The 17451-nt window shown below is 38.7% G+C and overlaps 1 protein-coding gene and 1 long non-coding RNA gene across 4 annotated transcripts in view; both read left to right on the forward strand.

The window, feature by feature from the left end:
* The first annotated feature begins 408 nt into the window (after window positions 1–408).
* LOC140981150 (cold-responsive protein kinase 1-like) lies at window positions 409–3385 on the forward strand. Of its 2 annotated transcripts, none has more exons than XM_073447453.1 (7): window positions 409–642; window positions 1192–1306; window positions 1385–1500; window positions 1567–1777; window positions 1866–2106; window positions 2269–2419; window positions 2775–3385. In XM_073447453.1, the coding sequence occupies exons 2-7, from the start codon at window positions 1234–1236 to the stop codon at window positions 3189–3191; spliced, it is 1209 nt and encodes a 402-aa protein (XP_073303554.1). In that variant the 5' UTR covers window positions 409–642; window positions 1192–1233; the 3' UTR covers window positions 3192–3385. The 2 variants fall into 2 exon arrangements, with proteins under 2 accessions (XP_073303554.1, XP_073303546.1); XM_073447445.1 differs by having other exon boundaries at window positions 410–701.
* Window positions 3386–6080: 2695 nt separating this feature from the next.
* The window catches only part of LOC140989664 (uncharacterized), a 13838-nt gene continuing 2467 nt past the window's right edge, over window positions 6081–17451 (forward strand). For both annotated transcript variants that reach the window (XR_012177552.1, XR_012177555.1), the window contains exon 1: window positions 6081–6254. This is a non-coding gene — a long non-coding RNA (uncharacterized lncRNA). The remainder of the gene's footprint in view (window positions 6255–17451) is intronic.

Consider the following 17451-nt stretch of genomic DNA (forward strand, 5'->3'; position numbering starts at 1 on the left):
TTGAAAACTCATCAAACATATTTTAAAAATAAAATTACTTATTGATGTACGAGATGAAAACAATCTATAATTATCTAATTATAAAATTGGTCAAAATGATATAAAACGAATAACGTTGTGAGATGTACATTTCTAGGGTAGCATCGATGCTACATGCTCTCACATGGTTTGGATGGATAAGATTCAATTTTAAAAAAATTAGTGGACCTCATGTATGTGTGGTTAAATTTGAACTCTCGATTCTATCATCGGATAATGTACATACGTATAAGATGAAATCAACCAATTTCTAGATAACATTAAATTTCATGTCATTAGCAGAGTTAACCAAGTGTTTATTATTTCACTTTTGTATGAAATCAAGTATGTACTGACTGGGATTCGGTAGGCAAAAGTTGGTGGTGGACTCCAACACCGGCGATAAATTTTGGTGCCCAAGTATGAAGGAAAGTTCCAAGATTTTTCGCATATCGTGCTGAATCTGATCAACTTTTTCAACAAAATAACAGTCCTTTAGGGAGAGGAAGACAAAAGTCCACCCGATTCAATGACTATGCGAGTCGTCTCCCAGTGTAGCATAATCAAATCCTAACCCAACATGATTACTGCAGAATCTGTTGAAATATTTTCCCAGAAGTTAAGGTTTGTTTGATCTGAAGCTCCCGCTTCAAGAGATTCCCTGCCTGGGTTTCTGGGTTCAGGTGGATTTTCTCATTTGGCGGCTTGTGTTGCTTTTAACTTTGCATCAGTTTGTTAACTCTTTTTTCCAAAATTTCTGTTTCAATTGTCATTTCATTTGATTCTTAGCTTGATTTTTAAAGAACACTGACTGGTTTTTTTTTTTTTAGGCTTTAGTTTTGGTTAAAATTATGTTTTGCTTGTATCGTTTAATTTGAGAAACTAGATCCGTTTTCATTTCATGCCTATGAGTTTTTTACTCCCAAGAATCTTTTAACTAATTTTGGTTCACAAATGAAGAGTAAAACAAACAACGTACGATGATCAACGAATTATCCAATTGTAAACAGATATCAAAGGGTGACTGACTTTCCCATAGAATTATACAAGTTTATGAGCTTCTTGTCTGCCAAAAATAATATCTGGTTAATCATAGTGTTCTCCTATGAATTATGATCCTTATTTGTGTTTCTTATGTGGTGTGGTGTGGTGTGGATTTTTTTCCTTCTGAAGTTCTCTCTCTGTTCGGAGAAGCCACCTGCTGATGTTATAGTTATGGCCTGCTTTTCTTGCTTACGTGGTAGAAAAAAGGATTCGGGAACTAGACATTCGGCTGAGCTTGCTGATGGTAAGGTTTAGATAATGACGACTTTTATTCGTACACTGTTTTTGATGATTTTTTTACAAAATATGAACTTATTTGCAGAGTTCCCAGGAGTCCACAAGGTTAAGGTCTACTCGTATGAGATGCTGAGGTTGGCTACCAATGATTTTAGTGGCGAAAATAAAATCGGGGAGGGGGGATTTGGATGCGTTTATAAGGTAAAACAAAGTGTTTTCTATTGTGTAGCTACATTTACAATTTGAGTTCACTTTGTAAATACGTAGGGAAAAGTTGGGAAGGAGAAGATGGGAGCAATAAAGGTTCTGTCATCTGAGTCAAGGCAAGGAAAAAGAGAGTTCATGAACGAGATTCGAGCCATTTCGGCTATAGAGCATGAAAATTTAGTACAACTTTATGGATGTTGTGTGGAAGGCGACCAAAGAATTCTTGTTTACGAGTATCTTGAGAACAACAGCCTAGCGCACACATTTCTTGGTGCGTTGTTTCGAATATATTTATCTCGAATTTCTAGGTGGTTACTTTGTTTTGCTGATGTAATAAACTTTACGTGCTCCTGCTCCAGGTGGATATTCCAGCAAAATTTCAAGTTTTAGCTGGGAAGCTCGGGTTAAAATTTGTGTTGGAGTGGCACGAGGACTCGTCTTTTTGCACGAGGGTGTGACACCCCATATTGTCCACCGAGATATCAAAGCGAGCAATATTCTTCTTGACAAAGATTTGACCCCTAAAATTGCAGATTTCGGCCTTGCAAAGCTAATCCCTGCAAACACAAGTCACGTTAGTACCCGTGTTGCAGGAACTATGTAAGTCGTGAAGTCTGATTTTTTTCATTCAGAGCTTGAATCTTTATCTTTTTACACTTTTAAGTTTTTCCCTGTAACGTTATTGATTGGCTTCGTAGGAGATTTAAAAAATCTAGCAGTTCTGGACTTCATTTTCTTGGCATCCGATTTTTTTGGCTGCAGAGGTTATTTGGCACCGGAATATGCCATAAGAGGCCAGGTGACACGAAGGTCGGATACTTACAGTTATGGTGTTCTGCTTATCGAAATAGTCGCTGGGCGATGCAACACAAATATGCTATTGCCCCCAGATGAACGCTGTCTCCTCGAAACGGTGAGACGTTTGTGAGAAATCACCACAATGACATAATTTTTCTGCAGTATCGTATTTTTGGATTAAATCCAACTATCTTTATGATAAAATTTCTGACCATTTTCCTCCATACATTTGGATCACCACGTTACGAGTCCCTCATTTATACTCCCTCACATAATAGACCAACACTTTCAGAGGATAATGTGATGCAAATTCATGTTCTAGTGAAAGTCTCCAAGAGTAAGCAATTTTGGGTGTTGGCTGCTCAATATTTCGACACTATATATCGGCAACACAAGAAATCTCCGCCTAGTATGCTTGATTTGGTTTCATCTCCTACATAGCCTTGTATACTAAAAATGTTACATTGCAGGCATGGAAACTTTACCAGAGAAGGGAGCTGGCAACATTGGTAGACACATCGCTTAATGGACGATTTGATGAAGAACAAGCGTGCAGATTCTTGAAGATTGGCCTAATCTGCACGCAAGACAATCCAAAACTTCGACCGGCGATGACAAATGTTGTCTCTATGCTTACTGGTTATGTTGATGACATCGAAATAGAGAAACCAGGCTTGATCGGTGATATCATGGGCTTGAAGAAGAGAGACAACCCTCGACCAAAGCTTCTACTTAATGATACAAACACTTACGACTCCTCTGGCTCCGACGCTTTGAACGACACGACTTTTACCTCAGCACTTTCCTCGCAAGATACGACTTTTACTTCTGCGCCTTCTTCGCATGCTACAATGCAGTTTACCTCGACATTTGATAGAAGTATATGACTGAAAAAGGATTTACGATTGGAGAGAGGACTTGTTTTTGTTTTTCGCTTAGTCTTTTCTTTCCATAACGTTCTCATTCGATTTTTTAAAGCTTATTTTGCTAAATGTTTATACTGTTTAAGATGTACTTGCGACAACGGGTGCTTCTAAAGATGACCGTAATTAGAAATTGCATATACATCAGAATTCTAGTTTCTAGTGTTCCCGCAAACTTGCCACAGTTGTTCTTTAAAAAACACAAGTAATAAATATAGGCAAACACTATTTTGTGGACGGTAATTATTAGCATCCGATTGGGGATGGGATCCCCAACTGTGGGGAGAGAAACAGCATATGGTGATGTGTTAAAATTTTTTTTAAAAAAATTTTTGTTTCCCTCATTTTGGTTTGTTGTATTAATTAATTAAGACATGACAATGGATATAATAAATATATATTGTTTTTTTAATAATCAATTAATTGATGCAAAGTGTAATCCTATTAAAAAAAACATAAAAATTAAATTATATGAAATCTTTTGATAGACAAATTAATGAATAATTTGACTTAAAAAATTAAATATGAACAAAAAATTTAAATAAAGTATAAAATTTTAAATAATTATATATATTAAATTCGTGTTAAATTTATTTTTTATATAATAATATTTATATATGGTTTAATTCTATTAAGTTAAATTAACGGCAAATTGCACATAAATTCTTATTGGAATTCTGAACTTTACGGTCAGTACCCAATAGTTAATCTATTTATATTCAATGCCTGAAAAATTGTATTTGTATGTTTAAACTCCCCAATAAAGAGGCAAATACCGAATTACCCTCATATTTGATTAAAACCCATTACTACCCCCTATGTATTATATCTTCTCTATCTTCTTCTTCAGAGCTTGTTCGGCCGAGTGAAAGGATATCACGACAAAGAGGGAAAGCATCAACTGAGACGCAGCAAATGGGGAAAAAAAAGGCGACGAACAAATCTGCAGAAGCTAGCACCTCGAGTAAATGTCGAAGAACTAGAAATAAGAAGAAATCCAATCAAGGTACGAACGAGAACCACATTTTCCTCAATGTCTAGGGTTTGTTAATTGTGGATTTTTTTTGTGGTTTTGAAACTGTTATTGTTTGTTTTAGGTTATTGACAACATTTTTTCCCCAATTAATAGGCTTTGTTTTTGATATTGTTATCCATTCGATTTTTTAGTTGTACATTTTTTCCCCAATTTATAGGCTTTTTTCTTGATATTGTTATCCATTTGATTTTTTAGTTGTACTGTTAATATTTTATGAAATTTTGATTAAATTCAAAAATTAGTAGTTATGCTTGGTTTCGAAGCTGTTGTTCCAGAATCCTTGTGTTATGCACAATTCAATTTTTATGTGATTATTTTTTTTCCGTCTACTGTTGTGGCCAGTGCGATTAAATTTTTTGCGCCTAATACCATGGCTAGATTTGTAGATCAAATAGACATGTCTAAATGCTATTTTTTGTTTTGCCTATATTCAATTATGTTCTGTTTCTTCTTCTTTTTTGTTATTGTGTTTCTAATCATTATTGTATAATTGTTTTTTGTTTTTTAATGTAGAAACTACTGCATAAGACAAACTAATTCATGATTATCATGAGAAGAAGAGTGGTAAAGAATTTTTTTCACGATGTTCCCCTCCTTATTTTAAAACTGTGATGGAAGAATTGAAGCCAATTCTAGGTGAGCAGCATATGAGTCGGATAAATGATACTCCTTTCGCCAAATGGATTGATATGCCAGTCCTTGCTATTAGTAGTGGGCGGATTGATTATTTTCTAAACAGATTTCAAGGTGATTCATGTTCTTTTTTTGTTGGTGATAACATTACCATCCCTTTCAAATCAGCTGATTTCTCTATTGTGCTCGACCTACATCACATTGGACAACCAGTTGACTTGTATCTGAAAATGGAGTCCAAATATTTGACACGTCATTTTGACGGCAAGGTCACCAATGCCAAGCGAATAGCCATTTATGAAAAATTGATTTTCCTTGCAAGAAGTGACGATGAATGTGATATTGATGATTTTGTGAGAACATTCATTTTGTTCATTTTAACTGCATAATATTTCCCACGGTCAATTATATCACTCCTGGATTTATATTTCCTTATCTCGATGATCTTACGATATTTTTTGAATAATGCTTATGGAGATGCTGCCTTCCGATTTTTATATCGAGAAATATGTCAGATCGGGAAAAAGCTTTATGTTGATGGATGCAGGGTTGGATTGATGATTAGTATTAACCTTTACTAATTATGATCTTAGTATTTTTCATTAACTTTTATTTTATTTTTTGTTTTAGGCTTGGTTATATGAGACAGTTCCAGTTTTAGGAGTAAGGCGTGGTTTAAATGTTTACCCTCAGTTGTCTTGTTGGGGGAAAAGCAAGATCTCATTAAATGCAGCTGACAATGAAACAATATTGAAACGCATAGATTCAACTCAGGTACTTATAATTATTTTAGTTTATTAATCTAGTTGTGCAAAATTAATGTTTAGGTGATTGACAGTTGTATTTTTTTTATTTGTGAATAGGTTATGTCGATACATCCATTTTGTGAGGAGGAGAAGTTGTTAGTGGAAATGAATATTGTTTTAAAGCAAGAAACGAATAGATCTGAAGTAAAAAGTTTTGAGAAAATTGTCATGAAACAAATGAATGATTTAAAGATGCTGAGAAAGAGATGTGCTGAATTAGAGGGTGAAAAGGTTCGACGTAGAATGAAGGAAAAAAGGTTTGTGGTGGATAAACGTGACAATGTTGTTGAATCTGAGGAAAAAGATGATGAAACAGAAGAAAAGATGACTTCTGATTTAGCACATGGTGCGAAGATCTAAATTTGGTGATTTTGTTGACGTAGTGGTAAAAGAAGTTGTTTTTGATTTGGCTAAAGAAAAGAAAGAGTTAGATGAATCCCATTCTTTGAATGCTTCAGTTGATGAGAGCATTGGTGGTAGTTTTGTTGCTACTTCTGAAGTGGAGAAGAAAACTACTTTTCGATCTTCAATTGCGGATCATGTGAGGGCTAGGTGTAATGCCCGAGATTTAATTACTGTAATCAGAAGTGTTGTAGGAGCTCGAGTGGGGTAGCCGGGCGTCGGTGCAATACAAGCCAAGAATTTGGACAGAACTTGTGGCGCCCGAGCGGTAGAAAAGGACCGCCCGAGCGCCAGTGCACCACCAGCTTTGCCTTTGGACAGAACGTTTGGTGCCCGAGCGGTAGTTTTTGACCGCCCGAGCGCCAGTGGATAACGAGTGAGCACTCAGGCAGAACGTTCCGCGCCCGAGCGGTAACTTATGATCGCCCGAGCGCCGCATGAGAAACAAGAAGACTAAGCCACTTGTCCTAGACATGCAAGAGATATATATATAATGTCTCCAAGTGCTTCAGAAAGGAAAAGCAGGAACGAGAAAAGCTCCGCAAAATCCTTACGCCTTTTAGTTTAGAAATTTGAAGGTTGCGCAAAATCCGTCCGTCAGAATTTAGATCCGAACATATTTCCGTGTTCCTCTCGTCAAAAGCTACAAAAGGACGTAAGTTTTCTTATGTTTTGTTATGGTTTGAAATTATGGTATTGTCAGAATCGGATAGGATTGATATATGATGTTCTTGAGATATTAGACATCGTAGAACCGAGAACAGATTGAAGAACAAATTGGTTATACATTTGTTATGAATTTTCAGGGTATATTGATTTATACCGGACAGATTTGAATTGTGACTGGATTATAGATTGTATTGGATATTGGTTATGGATTGTAACTGTTATCTGATAATGTTGTATTGACGGAGATATTGAGATTTTACCGTTATGCCGTGGATTTTGAATTAAATCCAGAATAATCAGATCAATGTTGAATTGTGAATGGATTATTGATATTATGATTCTCGATATATCGTTTCAGATTTACAGAGACAGTCTTGAGTTCAGAACTGATATTGCTTCAGACCGAGACTACAAACGGAAGGTATAAGTCAATGTGGTATTGGGAGATCGACTTGAGTCGGTTTAGACTTGAGTTTCCCTAAATCACATACTTTACTTTATTGCATTGATATTTGCATGGATTTGATTGATGTACTTGTTCTCTTGATTTATAGATAGCAGGTATTAGACGAGTAATCTTGTGACAGAAGTGCCTGATAGTGGCGGGATCGCCACGGGCACATTGCACGATGTCACAAGATAGTGTATTGGCGAAAGTGCCAAAGTCTGTCACCGGATGATTGGCTATCGATGTGGATAGAATTGTAGCTTCTTCTATTACTGGTGATCGGTACCGTATCGATGTGGATAGAATCGTAACTTCTTCTATTACTGATGATCGATATCATATCGATGTGGATAGAATCGGAGTTTCTTCTGTTACTGGTGGTCGATACTATATCGATGTGGATAGAATCAGAGCTTCTTCTGTTACTGGTGATCGATACCATATCGATGTGGATAGAATCGGAATTTATTCTATTACTGGTGATCGATATGGAATGCCAACTTCTGGAAACCGAGATCCCTAGACTAGGATTGAGTCTAGTCTGAATTGTAAAGTTACGAGCATTGTCGATAGTCTGATATTGATTATGTTTCAGATTTTGATACATATTGCTGTTATCTGTTACATGCTTTATATTTGTTTATATGATTGCATGTTTCGTTGATTTATACTGGGATTATATTCTCACCGGAATTATCCGGCTGTTGTCGTGTTTGTATGTGTGCATGACAACAGGTGGGACAGGTTCAGGGTTGAGGAGATGAAGAGAGATCGTGATTAGAGTGGAGGCTCCGGACTTGGATTAGAGATAAGGTTGGACACTTGATATTTGTAACGTACCGTAAATTTTTTTTTTTTTTTTTACTACTTCAAAATTTGCGGAAAAATTTAAGATTTTCTTAAACATAAAATCTATAAGGTCGTCACTCATCATTCATCATATTAATATTTGAAATCAACATCACCAAATAAATTTTTCAACAACATACTTGTTTCAATTGCCTCACATCCAACATAAAAGCAGAGTATTTTAAACTTTTCATAAAAACATAAACTTAGTGGTCCTCGGGTTTAGCCTTCCGCTCAGTCCAAGCCTGCCCCTTGGTCGCCACCTCCTGTCTCCTCTTCAACATACTCACCTGCATCGATCAAGTCTAGTGAGTCTAAAGACTCAACACGTATAAACTGGAGATAGCAAGTACTACATAATAAAACAACATAAAATTTCAAAATATAAAATACATACTTGAAAGTTGAACCTACATCATAAACTTGAACTTACATACATACATAATTAGACGTGCCATCAACTTAAACTTTTCATAAACATACTTGCATACTTGAACATACTTGAACATACATAACTTCAATATTTTTCGTAGAGGATGTTTCAAAGCAAGTGACCCATAACATAATAAATGCCTGATCAGACAAACCACAGTACTGGGCTGACAGAAACGTATCCACTGCCACATACATAAGATCCCCGTTCATAATTTAACGGGCTGGTTGGTCCCCGTTCATAATTTAACGCTTTTCAACCTCGATCTAACCCGTTCATAATTTAACGGGTGGATTGGTCCCCGTTCATAATTTAACGCTTTCCAATCCTAAACATAATTTGGTCACAAGACATTTAGCATACCTCAAAAACTTAAAATATTTTCTTTGCACGTCATACATACTTACTGGGTGTCGAGGGATTCGTTGGACTTTGACTGGGGCCGTTGCTGCAACATACTACATGAAATTTCATAATTACCTTGCATAACTTAGACGTAAATATCATGCTTACTCTCAAGCTCAATAATTTCTTAGGATATTCTATAATTTCCAATAACACGACTTTGATAAATCCTTGCACTAAACCATAACATCAAACCTCAAAATCATAAATAAATTTTCCTAAAATACGTGAGTACACGGACCCCGACCCCGGGTCCATGTACAGGTCCGTCTAGGTACTGCCAAGTAATACTCAAAAGGAATAGGAGGCACGGACCCCGTGCCTAGGTCCGTAAGGGGTCTGTGTTGGCTCGCAAAAATGGCTACTCGAAGGAAACAAAGGCACGGACCCCGTGGAGAGGTCCGTGTCCGGGTCCGTGTACCTGCGGTGGCATGAAACTTACGAAAATTCTGAATGTGATATGCTTAACTCCCTCGACTCGACTGCACAGACCAAGAATCAACACCACGAGCTCATCTTAGGCTACTAATTCAATGACCCAAGCCTAAACAATTGTCCCAAAACAACCAAAATCACAATCAACCCAACAAACCCGTGAACGAGACTTTTTGACAACAAACGGTTCTATACGACATTCAATCTCCCAAGCGCCTAACGACAAGAAACGAAGCTTCATTATACATCCCAACATCATAAATAATATACCTATATGCAGCAACGATCACCCGTCGATCCCCAACGAGGCCTGCAACATAAAACTTCAAGAACACAATTTTTGTAAAAGTTGCAGTTTGAGCAGTCCCACGAAAAACTCCATAACTCACTCAATTCTAATCCAAAAATCTCGAATTTTATATCAAATCGAAGGCATTAAAAAGTTCTACATTTTTGTTCTTGAAAGTTTTCTCAAAATATGAACCGAAATTTCGCAGTTTTTATCAGAACAATAAAAACGAAAATTGTAGATCTAAAAATCGTTTCAAAAGCTGTTCCAACGTATTTGCTCAAACTTCTACACATCATACACATGATTTTAAGCATAAATAACAACACACGCATAATATGACATGATCGATACAGAAAAGAGAGATTATACGTGCCTTTGACGATTAAATAATACCGAAACGACGACACTGAAGCGGAGACGGAGCGAGAGACGATCCGGGACGAAGGTGGCTCGATTTTCTTGAAATAAACTCAACAAAATATTGCTGGAAATTTCAGAGGAAAGGAACGATTGCTGAAGAAGAAGTTGGAGAGGAGAGAAATGATATAGAGGTTGATGGAGGAGAGTTTAAAGAGAAATTCTCTTCTCTCCTTAGTCAAATAATATAATAAAACATGTGTGTTTTGTTTATAATGAAGGGGTGTGTGTATACGTGTATGAGTGTGTGTGAAAAGGTGTTGGAATAATTGAATATTTTAATATGTGTGTGTGGTGTGTAATAAACCACTTAATTAGTAATTATAAAGTGTTTTTAAATAAATAAATCATGCTAATAAAAATGTTAACAAATCAACAAATTAATAAAATTCTAATCCCATAATAAATTTACTAAAATCCCCTAATTGATAAACTTTAAAAGTTTAAAAATCCTAAAATGACTTAATATTTAAATTAGGCTTTAAAAATATTAAAAATTCATAAATTATTTAAAATATCTCAAACCTAACTTAAAATAAAATACCACAATTAAAGTCACTAAAAATCATCCCGGTCTCCTTTCCTCGATCCCGCCTCGAATAATCGTCTGAAACATAAAACTCAAGAAAACATTTTAACGTAGATCAATTAAACATAAATATTAAAATAATGAAATTTCATAAATTAAATAAATGCATAGATTTTACGTATACTGATTTTTGGGCTTTACAGTTTCTCCCCCACTTATAAAAATTTCGTCCTCGAAATTAAGTCTTACCGAACAACTCCGGGTAGCGAAGTCTCATGTCTGTTTCAGCTTCCCAAGTGGCCTCCTCCACTGATTGATTCAGCCACTGGACTTTGACTAGCTTAGTCGTCTTGTTCCGAAGCCTACGCTCTTGCCTGTCTAAGATTTGAATCGGTCTTTCCTCATAAGACAGATCTGGAGTCAACTGCAATGGCTCATGGCTCAGAACATGCGAAGGATTAGCTAGATACTTCCTCAACATAGAAACGTGGAACACATTGTGCACTCCGGACAAATTCGGCGGTAAGGCTACACGATAAGCTAGAGTTCCAACTCTGTCAAGAATTTCGAACGGTCCAATAAATCTCGGACTAAGCTTGCCTCTCTTCCCAAATCTCATAACACCCTTCATAGGTGCTATTTTGACGAATACATGATCACCTACGGCAAACTCAAGATCCCTTCTTCTCTTGTCAGCATAACTCTTTTGACGGCTCTGGGCGGTCTTCATTCTGTCACGAATCTTGACTACCACATCTGCAGTCTGCTGAACTATCTCTGGACCAAGTTCTGATCTCTCACCGACTTCATCCCAATGAATCGGTGATCTGCACTTTCTTCCATATAGTGCTTCATAAGGAGCCATACCTATAGAGGATTGAAAACTGTTGTTGTAGGTAAACTCCACTAGAGGTAACTTCGACTCCCAAGTCCCCTGAAAATCAATCATACAGGCTCTCAGCAAATCCTCCAAAATCTGTATCACACGCTCAGACTGACCATCTGTCTGCGGGTGAAACGCTGTACTGAAAAGCAACTTCGTCCCCATGGCTGCATGTAAGCTCTTCCAGAAAGACGATGTGAACCTCGGGTCCCTGTCGGACACAATCGAAACTGGAATCCCGTGCAAACGGACTATATCCCGGATATAAAGCTCTGCATACTGAGTCATGGAGAAAGTCGTTTTCACCGGTAAGAAATGTGCTGACTTAGTGAGTCGGTCCACAATAACCCAAATGGCATTAAAACCCCTAACTGATCTTGGCAACCCAACGACAAAATCCATAGTGATATTCTCCCATTTCCACTCTGGAATAGGGAGTGGCTTAAGCATTCCTGCTGGCCTCTGATGCTCTGCCTTCACCTGTTGACAAGTGAGGCATTCTGACACAAATCTGCGGATGTCTCGCTTCATCCCTGGCCACCAATACAAAATCTGTAGGTCTTTGTACATCTTGGTACCTCCTGGATGAATAGAATACGGAGATGCATGTGCCTCTGACAAAATATCCTGTCTAATTGAATCAACACTAGGCACCCACATTCTATCTCTGTATCTCACAATACCATCGGACACTGAATAGAGTACACTGCCCTTGGCTTCATCTTTCAGCCTCCATTTCAATAACTGCTCATCTGAAGGCTGACCTGCTCGGATACGGTCTAACAAGGAAGATTGGACCATCAGATTAGACAGCTTAGGAGCTCTGCCCTCGCGATAAACTTCCAATTCAAACCTTTGAATCTCAAACTGAAGAGATCTCTGCACTGACAGCTGTGCTAAGATTGCTACCTTTCTACTCAAAGCATCTGCCACAACATTAGCTTTCCCTGGATGATACCTAATTTCACAATCATAATCTTTTACTAACTCCAACCACCGTCTTTGTCTCATGTTAAGTTCTTTTTGCGTGAAGAAATACTTTAGACTCTTGTGATCAGTGAATATCTGGCATCTCTCGCCGTACAAATAATGTCTCCAAATCTTCAAAGCAAAGACCACGGCAGCTAACTCGAGATCATGAGTCGGATAATTCTTTTCATGCACTTTTAACTGTCTGGAAGCATAAGCTATAACCCGACCATTCTGCATCAATACTGCGCCCAAACCGAGCTTAGAAGCATCGGTGTACAACACAAAATTATCTTGTCCTGCTGGCATGGCTAACACTGGCGCTGTGATAAGAGCTTGTTTCAAGGTATCAAAGCTCTTCTGACACTCTTCAGTCCATATGAATTTGACATTCTTCTTGGTCAATGAGGTGAGTGGCACTGCTATCGAAGAAAATCCCTTAATAAACTTTCTGTAGTAGCCTGCTAAGCCTAGGAAACTGCGGATCTCTGATGCATTCTTCGGCTCAATCCATTCTTTAACTGTCACCACCTTAGCTGGATCCACCTCAATACCACTGCTAGATATTATATGTCCTAAAAATGCTATTTTCTCCAACCAAAATTCACACTTACTGAATTTTGCATACAACTTGTGTCTCTGCAAAACCTGTAACACTGTTCTCAAATGCTGACTATGCTCCTCATGGCTCTTCGAATATATAAGAATATCGTCAATGAATACTATGACGAACTGATCGAGGAACGGCTGAAATACTCGGTTCATGAGATCCATGAAAATAGCTGGAGCATTTGTCACTCCAAATGGCATCACTAAGAACTCGTAATGCCCATATCTGGTCCTGAAAGCTGTCTTGTGGACATCTGCATTCTTCACTTTCAGCTGATGATACCCTGATCGAAGATCTATCTTAGAGAACATGGTAGCTCCCTGTAACTGATCAAACAAATCTTCGATTCTAGGCAACGGGTACTTATTCTTGATCGTTACCTTGTTCAGCTCACGGTAATCGATGCACAGTCTCATGCTCCCATCCTTCTTTTTCACAAAGAGCATTGGCGCGCCCCACGGTGAGAAACTCGGGCGGATAAATTCCTTGTCTAAAAGTTCCTGAATCTGTTGCTTAAGTTGTAGCATTTCTGCTGGAGCTAATCTGTACGGTGCCTTAGAGATTGGCACTGCGCCTGGCATGAGATCAATGGCAAACTCCACCTCTCTATCTGGTGGAAGGCCTGTGACGTCATCTGGAAAGACGTCTGGGAAGGCCCTGACTACTAGCACGTCTGCTAAAGATGGAGTGAGTACTTCAAGTGAAGATGCCATGCTGGCTAAGAAAGCCTGACAACCCTTGGAAATCAGTCTCCTCGCCTGGATGCAGGAGATCATGCGAGGAAAACTCCTCCATCTGGATGGCTCAAATAAAAACTGCTCCATTCCCAACGGTCTAATCAGTACTGATCTTTTCTGAAAATCAATCAGAACTCTGTTCTTAGTCAGCCAGTCCATTCCCAAAATAATATCGAACTCTGGCATTGGTATCAGGATCAAATCTGCATACACTAAATGGCCATGCAATTCTAGATCGATTTCTCTGACCACTCTAGTAGCTAACAGCTCTTCCCCTGATGGGACTACCACTGAATAATTCACGTCGAGGCCGATGGTCTTGATATCCAAGTGACTAGCAAACGTCTCTGAGATGAATGAATGGGTGGCTCCTGAGTCTATCAAGGCCTGAGTAGCTATTCTCTTAATGAAAATATTTCCTGAGAGACGTTAGCACCACACGAAACTTATATCACAGAATTACTAACAGTAACCCAAAGCATAATAGGACTCAATATCCCAAGTCACACAAGATAATACTAGCACACTAATAATCCCAAATAAAAATTTCCACATGCAAGTCAAAATAATACTGAGTTTAGGTAGAAAAGTTTACCAGTCAGTAGTGTAGTGTCTGGGTTCGCCTCCTGAGCATGCATGGCGAATACCCTACCCTGAGTTGGCTGCTTCCACTGTGGGCATTCTTTCAACATGTGGTCAGTAGCTCCACATTTAAAACATTTACCTGACCCATACAAGCATTGCCCTGGATGCTGACGGTTGCACTTAGGGCACACTGGAAAATTAACGGGCTTCTGAGGCGCCCCCTGCTGCTGAATGGGACCCTTGCCCCTCGGCGGTCCCTGATAAGGCTTCTTCCCTGGTGGCCCCTGATACGATTTCTTAAATTGAGGCCTCTGATACTGCTGCTGCTGCTGCGGTGGAGCCTGATAGGGCCTCTTGCCCTGCCTGTCTGCCTCAATGTCTCGCTGGTCTTGCTCTGCCGCCAGCACTCTAGATACGGCGACTGCATAAGTAGTAGGGCCAGCTACCCCCACGTCACGGCGCAAGATCGGCCGCAGTCCATCCATGAAATGCCTCTGATTTGCTTGGGCATCAGTCGCAATGAGGGGTACGAAGTAACACCCCCTCTCAAACTTTCTGACAAAATCTGCCACACTACTGTCTCCCTGTCTCAGCGTCATAAATTCCCTGGTCAGACGAGAGCGTACCTCTTCAGTGAAGTACTTGGCGAAGAACACTTCCTTGAATCCCGTCCAAGTCAAAGTCTGCAAATTCACTGCCACTGACGCACTCTCCCACCATAGCCTGGCGTCTCCTGACAGAAGGAACGTAGCACACCTGACCCTATCAGCATCGGTCAGCTCCATAAAATCGAAGATTACCTCTATGGACTTGATCCATCCCTCGGCTATCATCGGGTCAGTAGTACCCGAAAACTCCTTCGGACTCATCCTCCTGAACCTTTCATATACTGCCTCTGGTCTAGGCCTCTCCTCAGGGCCTACAGTAGTCTGGTTCCTCGCAAACTGTGCGAAAAATTGCGTCATACCCGCAAGCATCTGTGCCTGCATATCTGGTGGTGGAGGAGGAGTGGCCCTCCCTCCATCATAAGTCTCTCTGTCCTCATCCCTTGCTCCACGGGCAATCAAACGTCTAGGAGGCATACTGTTTTAAAATTTACCCAACATGCATGAACATAATATAAATTACATAAGATGCACATAACTTAAATTTTAAATATACCCATGCAGAAATCATGATTAAATACTTATTACATAACATAATTTCAAAACTTTAAAACTCACTGACTGGAGATGGGACTTCGTGAGCTTCTTGTGACTGGCAGTAGACATAACCCTTTACAAGAACACGGCTCTGATACCAACTGTAACGTACCGTAAATTTTTATTTTTTTTTTTATTACTTCAAAATTTGCGGAAAAATTTAAGATTTTCTTAAACATAAAATCTATAAGGTCGTCACTCATCATTCATCATATTAATATTTGAAATCAACATCACCAAATAAATNCTCACTGACTGGAGATGGGACTTCTTGAGCTTCTTGTGACTGGCAGTAGACATAACCCTTTACAAGAACCCGGCTCTGATACCAACTGTAACGTACCGTAAATTTTTATTTTTTTTTTTTTTTACTACTTCAAAATTTGCGGAAAAATTTAAGATTTTCTTAAACATAAAATCTATAAGGTCGTCACTCATCATTCATCATATTAATATTTGAAATCAACATCACCAAATAAATTTTTCAACAACATACTTGTTTCAATTGTCTCACATCCAACATAAAAGCAGAGTATTTTAAACTTTTCATAAAAACATAAACTTAGTGGTCCTCGGGTTTAGCCTTCCGCTCAGTCCAAGCCTGCCCCTTGGTCGCCACCTCCTGTCTCCTCTTCAACATACTCACCTGCATCGATCAAGTCTAGTGAGTCTAAAGACTCAACACGTATAAACTGGAGATAGCAAGTACTACATAATAAAACAACATAAAATTTCAAAATATAAAATACATACTTGAAAGTTGAACCTACATCATAAACTTGAACTTACATACATACATAATTAGACGTGCCATCAACTTAAACTTTTCATAAACATACTTGCATACTTGAACATACTTGAACATACATAACTTCAATATTTTTCGTAGAGGATGTTTCAAAGCAAGTGACCCATAACATAATAAATGCCTGATCAGACAAACCACAGTACTGGGCTGACAGAAACGTATCCACTGCCACATACATAAGATCCCCGTTCATAATTTAACGGGCTGGTTGGTCCCCGTTCATAATTTAACGCTTTTCAACCTCGATCTAACCCGTTCATAATTTAACGGGTGGATTGGTCCCCGTTCATAATTTAACGCTTTCCAATCCTAAACATAATTTGGTCACAAGACATTTAGCATACCTCAAAAACTTAAAATATTTTCTTTGCACGTCATACATACTTACTGAGTGTCGAGTGATTCGTTGGACTTTGACTGGGGCCGTTGCTGCAACATACTACATGAAATTTCATAATTACCTTGCATAACTTAGACGTAAATATCATGCTTACTCTCAAGCTCAATAATTTCTTAGGATATTCTATAATTTCCAATAACACGACTTTGATAAATTCTTGCACTAAACCATAACATCAAACCTCAAAATCATAAATAAATTTTCCTAAAATACGTGAGTCCATGGACCCCGACCCCGGGTCCATGTACAGGTCCGGCTAGGTACTGCCAAGTAATACTCAAAAGGAATAGGAGGCACGGACCCCGTGCCTAGGTCCGTAAGGGGTCTGTGTTGGCTCGCAAAAATGGCTACTCGAAGGAAACAAAGGCACGGACCCCGTGGACAGGTCCGTGTCCGGGTCCGTGTACCTGCGGTGGCATGAAACTTACGAAAATTCTGAATGTGATATGCTTAACTCCCTCGACTCGACTGCACAGACCAAGAATCAACACCACGAGCTCATCTTAGGCTACTAATTCAATGACCCAAGCCTAAACAATTGTCCCAAAACAACCAAAATCACAATCAACCCAACAAACCCGTGAACGAGACTTTTTGACAACAAACGGTTCTATACGACATTCAATCTCCCAAGCGCCTAACGACAAGAAACGAAGCTTCATTATACATCCCAACA

This window comes from Primulina huaijiensis, chromosome 1 (assembly GCF_012295235.1).
Source record: "Primulina huaijiensis isolate GDHJ02 chromosome 1, ASM1229523v2, whole genome shotgun sequence".
NCBI classification, from domain to species: Eukaryota; Viridiplantae; Streptophyta; class Magnoliopsida; order Lamiales; family Gesneriaceae; genus Primulina; species Primulina huaijiensis.